This window comes from Lactuca sativa, chromosome 2 (assembly GCF_002870075.4).
Source record: "Lactuca sativa cultivar Salinas chromosome 2, Lsat_Salinas_v11, whole genome shotgun sequence".
NCBI classification, from domain to species: Eukaryota; Viridiplantae; Streptophyta; class Magnoliopsida; order Asterales; family Asteraceae; genus Lactuca; species Lactuca sativa.
Window position 1 is genome coordinate 168681581 of NC_056624.2, and position 8346 is coordinate 168689926.

Sequence of the window (8346 nt, forward strand, 5' to 3'; positions counted from 1 at the left end):
CATCCTGTAGCCCATGTTTCCTTAGTTTTCTGGTAGTCGGTAAAGCCATGCGACCCCCCCTTCTCTAAAGTACCCGACTAATAGTAGCTACCTAGACGAAGCTCCCGGGTCAGAGTTATGCCCGCATAATTCTAGGTTTTTGTTAAATTACTCTATAAGTCAAGTTGCTTATTTATTTTAAGTGTAACTTTTAATTATAGTCATAATCATTATTATGAACCTATAATTAAGATTTATCAGTGATTCTAAGTCATTATATTGATTGATCTACTTACGGGAGTGATGTTTAGATTGGATTTAGTGAGGTGTTTAAAGTGGGATTTCCAAACAATATATTATGTATACTAAATGGTACCTCCGATATGATCCTACATGGTTATTCCTTACTTAATAGATATTGATGTAGACATTGAGATTATTGAGGAATCTAGATTATCATTAAATAGTTGCAAGGATTATGAAACTAGACTAAGACTTAGTGCTTTATACATTTAGGTCTTTGAGAAGTGTTAAGGCGAAGTGTTGCCCTAACCCCTAGTCACCTACTTTGTCAGGTGAGTGTGTAGTTACTTTTAATAACATAATTTAGTAAAAGTATATATTAAATGTTATATGTTTGATTTATACTATGTGCTACTTTTATACCTTTAATAGTATGGCGTACTAGAAATTGTACTACACATAGTTTGCCTTTAGTAGAATTTTGGATTAGTTATAATAAGACATGCATAAGGTGTTTAGTTCCCAATAAGTTGGACATTATTTAGGTCTCATTCAGGGGTGGAGTGTGAGATCAGAGTGGAGTGTAGTAGTCCTCATCTTTCTTAGATGACTAAAAATGGTGGGTCCATATCAGACAACTAGCAAGTATGTCTGGTTCATTGACCAGAGTAGATGACAACACTTGACTATTCTAGGCGGTCTAGTGAATTACATTACTAGCGTGAACTTATAACCTACAGACATAGATAAAATATTTATCAATAACTCTAAACATTGGTTGCCTTTATATGACTTACACTGGCCATGGACTCCCCTAGCTGTGTAGTCAACCAGATACTCAAATGGTTTATCAGGTAGGGTGATTCCTCCAGATAGTGGTTGACTTAGGATTCGTGAGAATCAGTTGGGCTGGGTAGATGTCTTTAAGGATATTTATGTCATATTTTATATACCTATATTATATGTCAATGATTGTTTTGCAGGAATGATATTATGATTTATTATCATTAAATTATTATGGGCTTAAAAACCCTATGCATCTCATCAGGTTTCCCAAACCTGACCCACTCATTTTATGTGCATCACAGGTAGTGGATGTAAGGCTGTTGAAGCTTAGTTAGGTTGCTGAGTGAAATAAGAGATGTGCCTGTTATAGTATTTCAGGACCTTTTATATATTTACGCTGTAATGTATGTTTTAATATGAACAATGACATCCTCGGAATTTAATATAACGAAATAAATTTTGTTATCTCAATATGTTTTAATTAACTAGGAATTTCCGCCTCTCGATTAAATAAAGCATAAATAAAACGTTTTAATTGGTTATGAAAATTAGAGGATGTCACATTTGGTATCAGAACATTAGTTTAAGCGAACTAGGAAATTAGGTAAATTCTAGACTTAAACTTAGAAGCTAAGTAGGAACGGTGAGTTTTGCGATAGAATGATTTAGGGTAGATGCCTTAGTTGCTTTAGATCTTAACACTAGCATATTATAGGAAGAATGCTTTAACTGCTAATTATGTGCTAAATATGTATGTAGTAAGTAATATATCACCTTATTAAAACTACTCGCCTATACGACTATAAAACATCATGACAATCACGAGGAACGATAGAGTCGTCAATAATGAAGGAGTTCCAACACCTCAAAACGTCGGAGCAGGAGCTACTCAAATTTCGATGAAGAAAAGCTAGAGCAATGATGCGAGAAATGCTCGATCAACAACGACGTAATTTTAGGGAGCTCTTGGCTCAGGAACCAGCTAATAGGAGCGCCAGTGATCAATGAATCGGTGGTTGTTGAAAAGTCAACAACAATCCGATTCCTTCTCATCCGGAAATGGTTCAAGAAAGAAATAATGATGACTACGAAAGTTATCAAGGACCAAAGCAACCAAAGGTCCAAATGATTGATGAAACTAGGGGCTATTGTAAGTATAAGGACTTCAAGAATTGCAAGTCGTCGTCATTCAACAGGAAGGAGGATCCGGTGGGAGTAATGGACTAGATCTTGAAACTGGAGATGGCTTTTGTCACATGTGGTTGCACTGGCAAGATTCAAAACGCCTACGTTGTGAGGCAATTTAAGGTTGCATCGATCCGTTGGTGGAATACGTTGGGGAAAACATTAATCCCCAACAAGACATTGCAACTGAGGTGGGAAGAGTGTTTGACCCACTTCAAGCGGACTTTTTCTTCAGCTGAGGACATGTTGGATTTGGAGAATCAACTCCTAACGTTGAAAAAGGGAAGCATGATAGTTGATGAGTACACCGATGCTTTCACTGACAAACTGGAGTTTGCACTGCGAGTGGTCCCTGACGAACTGGCCAAGATTGATAGGTACTCCAAGGGACTCCCATGGGAGTATTATGTGCTATTAAAGCAGGCATCGACTTTTGAGCTGGCTATCTGGGTTGCAAATTCTGTGGAGAATATGATTACGAAAAGGACCACCGACAGAGCTGAAGTCGATGGGAAGAGGAAAGTTGATGGGTCCTCAGGAATCAAGAAGAAGAATAATAATAAGAAGAAGAAGATGTTTTTGAAGTCAAGCAGCAAGCCTGGAAGCAACCAAGAAGGGAAGTGGTGCGATCAGTGCAAGAAAAAACACTTCGAAGACTGTGTCGTTTGCTTCAAGTGTAAGAAGCCTAGGAATATTTCTACAAATTGCCTAGTGAAAGGAAAAGTTTGTTTCAGTTGTGGAGAGGAAGGGCACATGAACGCAGAGTGCCAAAAAGCTGTGAAGCAAACTTCTAGAATCCTGCCATCAAAGCCTAAGGGTCGAAGCTACCAGATGACTCTCAATGAAGCAAAGGAAGAGACAAATATTGCTTCAGGTACATTCTTATTTAATCAAATTCCTGTAAAGATATTATTTGATTCTCGAGCAGATCATTCATTTATATCGCATGAATTTGGTAGAAAACTTAGATTATCACCACTTAAGGCTAAGTACCCATAATCTTAGTAGAAGTAGCTGGTGGTAGGAATGTATATTGTAGTAATAAGCTAGAGGCCATAACTATTGACTTAAATGGAAACGAATTTCATCGAGAGCTTTTACCTTTCAAGTTAAGTGAGTTCAACGTACTTCTCAGAATGGATTGGTTGGGAGAAAACCTCACAAAGATTTTATGTGGACGGAAGATGGTACGTATTAATCCCCCTGGAAGAAATCCATTTGTTGTATATGGAGACAAGAGTAGAATAAAATTTGGAATCATTACGATGATGAAAGCCATAAAATTCCTAGTCAGGGGATATACGACATTCTTAGCATACATGATAGATGTGAAGAAAGAGAAGAAGGAAATGACTAATATATGTGTTGTGCGAGTTTTTCCTGAGGTATTACCAAATGAATTACCAGGATTACCACCAGAGAGACAGGTAGAAATCAGGATCGAATTATTGCTAGGTACGATGCTGATTGCAAAAGTATCGTATCGTTTAACGCCTACATAAATGAAGGAGTTAATGACACAACTCCATGAGTTATTGGACAAAGGTTTTATAAGACCTATTTCATCACCCTAGGGAGCTCCCGTATTTTTCATAAAGAAGAAAGACGGTACTATGACAATGTGTATTCACTATAGAGAAAATCGTTATCAGAGTACAAATCAAAATCATAGAATGTAGAACACTGGTGGATGTCGTGCGATCATACCATGCTTTTCTCCTTCAAACCAGAGGTACCTGAAACCATAAACATAAACTATAAGCACAAAGCTTAGTGAGTTCCCCAAAATACCATATACCATACATATAACGAGCCTAAACCAACATCCATCAGGCCTCGCCTGGTAGAAATCTGTCAATAACATGTGGTGGGCCTCGCCAAACACATTCATTGGGCCTTGAAAGTTATCGGGCCCCACCCAGTAGACATACCAACACATGAAAGAGTCATAGAGACAACTAGAATCCTATAACATAATCCAATGGGCTGTCATTGGTGCCTTTGACCCGTAAGTACTGTGAGAAGACTCAACTCTCAGACGATAATCAACTGCTATTGCTCTCGCTGCCGAACCACATGTGCTATACCCCTCCTAGACATTCATATAAGGTAAACCCTTAGTTCACCTTCCCAAAACTAATAGTTGATTAAAATTTAACTTAGGTTAAAGAGTCAACGGTTAACAGTAAGGAAGTCAAAAATCCATCAGCACCCTTTTATGTTGTAGGCAAAAAAACGACGAAATAGTCGACTGGTATCTGGTTGCCACACCGTGGCGACCTAGTGCTACACCGTGGGGACCAGTCTGAATGGCTTATTCAAGTTAAGCTACCCTTAAATCGTTTCCAATGGCTCAAAATCCTAGATCTACTCTTTTTCCAATATCTTGATGGATAAAGTTTCCAACTTTATCCATTAAGACACTATATTAAGACAATATCTCAAAACCTAGGTTCTAAAGGTCATTTAAGAGGTTTAACTCAACCATTAAGTCCTTAATCACAAAATACACAGACCCAAACTTTCCAGAAAGCTTCTATGGGTCCTAACGATCACTAAAAATGTAAACTTTATGGACATGCATGCCCCATGCATGTCCTCCCTCAAATCTAGGTCAAAAGAAGAAATGAGACCTAAAGCTCAAGCAAGATTTCCAAATCATAACCATTTCTCACATCTATGAGATATAATGTCCTTGGGACTCCTAAAAGTCATAAAGTTGCAAACTTTATCTCTTTGCTCCACTCAAAATTCAATAAAAGAGTTTATTAGGAAAATTAACTCTCGATATCTAAGGTGAAGATAAAAGACTAGATCAAGAGCCTTGAAATTGGTACAATAAGGTGCTTTCAGATGTTGGGGAGTATTGCTTGCTGGTCTCTTGCACAAATCTTCCTCTACTTCCCTAAAAATGACCAAAAGCTAGCAAATGAGCTCCAAAAGCTTCAAAAAAGATAAGGGTTAGGGTTTTTGAGGGTTTGAGAGTGATGGAGGCTAAAGATGAATAAACCCTAGCCTCTTAATTACTTTAAATAGGGTGCAAAGCCCAGAAATTAGGGTTTGATTAAAATCAGTTGCCACGTCGTGACACATATGGCCACACTGTGGCGGGTCTTTTAAACTCCGTGATCACTAAAAACATCGCCACGTCATGGCCACCTAAAATGAAGACTTAATAGTATAATGGATTAATTCATACCAAGAATGGGTGTTGCAAATTAGTTGTTGGAACCTAAAGGAAACTTGTAGATCTCGTCAAGAGATTTACAAGGATATAAAGAACGTAAAAAACTGAGCTCGTATGAAAAAGTTACGCCATTTTGAAAATATAGAAAATTATGCGTGTGAAGTGCGCAACGCACACGATGATGTGGCACTCTCCAGCCGACACGTGGTGATGTCGGCCGGACGGATCTCTCGTAGAAATTAGGGTTTGATTAAAATCAGTTGCCACGTCGTGACACATATGGCCACACTGTGGCGGGTCTTTTAAACTCCGTGATCACTAAAAACATCGCCACGTCGTGGCCACCTAAAATGAAGACTTAATAGTATAATGGATTAATTCATACCAAGAATGGGTGTTGCAAATTAGTTGTTGGAACCTAAAGGAAAGTTGTAGATCTCGTCAAGAGATTTACAAGGATATAAAGAACGTAAAAAAACAAGCTCGTATGAAAAAGTTACGCCATTTTGAAAATTTAGAAAATTATGAATGTGAAGTGCGCAACGCACACGATGATGCGACACTCTCCAGCTGACACGTGGTGATGTCGGCCGGACGGATCTCTCGCGAGATAAGGGGATTTGGCCCAAGGAAATGGTGACACGTGACACCATGAAATGGTGACACGTGACACCATGAAATGGTGACACATGGTGATCTTCTAGAAGGGGCGAGGTGGTTGAATCAGATCGCGACATATGGAAAGCAAAGGATGGAGCCAACAGGACTCGAATATGCAGTGTACTTCTTGTCCCCGCGCGACGCGCCCTCCTGTGTCCTATAAATACTCCTCTGATTTTTCTCATTTTCCTTACAATTTATTTAAAAAATCTCTCAAAACCTCTCCGCTTTCTTAGGTCCGATTTTCTTGGGTTTCTTGAGTGTTTTCGCTAGGCTCTAGAGTAGCTAACACCTCTGTAAGTTAAGCTACACTCTTTTGCTTTCAATGTAACTTATATTTATGGTCATAAGTCATTATTATGAACATATAAATAATATTTATTAGTAATTCCAAGTAGTTATGATGATTGATCTACTTACGGGAGAGGTATTTAGAATGGCCACGTTGGCTTGGTTGTTGGATTTCAGAAAAGCTATTATGCCGAAATGATCCTGCCTCACAACTACCCTGACTGACTGATCCTTACTTGATAGATCTGTTGGATAAGGTGTCTAAGTCCGTAACTACATTTGGTATGTACTGGACCTGACCCGACATGGTTCATTTGCGTTGCACTTCACCGAAACAATTTGTATGGATAATCTTTTGAGAATAGTATATTTATGATTTATTAATATATTATAAGTTATAATATATTAATATGAAATCATATTATTTAATTAGTATTGATCAAAAATTAATTTGAAATTAATTTAGTGATCAAAAGAGACTAATTAAATATGGACTCTTATATATATAGAATGGGTCAATGTTCATTTAGGATGGGCTAAGCTTGCATGGATAGTCCATGGAGTTTTTAACCTATGGATCCTATGGAAATGAAAGGTCATGGGTATTAGGGTTTACATGGATGTAACCCTAATCCTCCATACTATATAAAGAGGTATTTGGCACATGAAATGACACTAGTGTGTGTAAGAACAAGGGTGGGCCGATTTCTACAAGTGCATACTATTCTCTCAAGTCTTTCCAAGTTGTGTGGTGATTTGTGATTCCACTGGAGGCATCCACATTATTGGTGTTAGGCTCTTGAAGCTCCAAGCAATCAACCACAAGAAAAGGTATGTTCTTCCACTAGATTTTATGTTAGAAGTACCCCATAACATGCTAGTTAGGTTGAGAACCTTAGAAAAATCAAATTTCTATGTATAATAGAAAAAACACAGATCCAAGGTTTCTAGGATTGCATGTACACCATAGGAGTGTTAGAATGCTAAAAAACCATCAGTGGTATCAGGGCCTAGACTTGTTTTCATTATACTCGATGCAAATTGCTTGAAAAAGTCGAAAATCTGCTCAGTGTTCAGTGGACTCGCCGAGTCCATGGGGAGACTCGACGAGTCCAAGTGAAAACTCATCCTAATCATCGACTAGGTTCTTGCACTCAACGCGTAGGAGGCCCAGAGTGCTGATTTTCGAGTTTTGTTGCTGGAAATGGACTAGAATGTGACATCCCCAAAATCTCGGTCAGAAAAGACCGTTTTCATTTATGCTTTTTAAACATTTTCAGAGTAAATCCTTTTGATTTTAAAAGAGATGTGGAATTTGTTCCCAAAAGCAAAACATGATAAAATAGATCTTTTATCAAAACATTTCATAAAGAAATATAATTTCATTTCATAATCAAAATCGGGATGTCATGTTCCGATACAAACCATAAAGCATAAACGATAACATTACAAGTCATTCAACAAATATATACATATACAGACTTGTAAACAAAACAACTTGGTGATTCATCCATCATATGCCCTTGCGCCACTTCCTGTAATACAAATAAACTGAGTGGGTCAGGCTTGGGAGCCTGGTGAGCATATAGGGTTTTCAACCCACAATAAATAATTATATTTAATTTCAACAATCAACAATAACCCGATTACCCATTCCCGTTATCCTCACTTTATGACCCTAAAACAACATCTATTATAAGGAACTTAATTTAGGATTTTCATCGGGACAGACATTACTGCAAATGGGCTTCCTTAGCAATGAATATCCTAAAGGCAACCATGTGGGGGATAGAGTACACCGGTGAACACGTCGTTCACAACACCTACAAGTTATAAAGAGGTATTTGGCACATGAAATGACACTAGTGTGTGTAAGAACAAGGGTGGGCCGATTTCTACAAGTGCATACTATTCTCTCAAGTCTTTCCAAGTTGTGTGGTGATTTGTGATTCCACTGGAGGCATCCACATTATTGGTGTTAGGCTCTTGAAGCTCCAAGCAATCAACCACAAGAA

At 38.0% G+C, this 8346-nt stretch overlaps 1 protein-coding gene across 1 annotated transcript; it reads left to right on the forward strand.

The window, feature by feature from the left end:
* Positions 1–2250: 2250 nt before the first annotated feature.
* Positions 2251–3192, forward strand: LOC111902976 (uncharacterized). The gene has a single exon (XM_023898772.1). The coding sequence runs from the start codon at positions 2251–2253 to the stop codon at positions 3190–3192; it is 942 nt and encodes a 313-aa protein (XP_023754540.1).
* The last annotated feature ends 5154 nt before the right edge of the window (positions 3193–8346 follow it).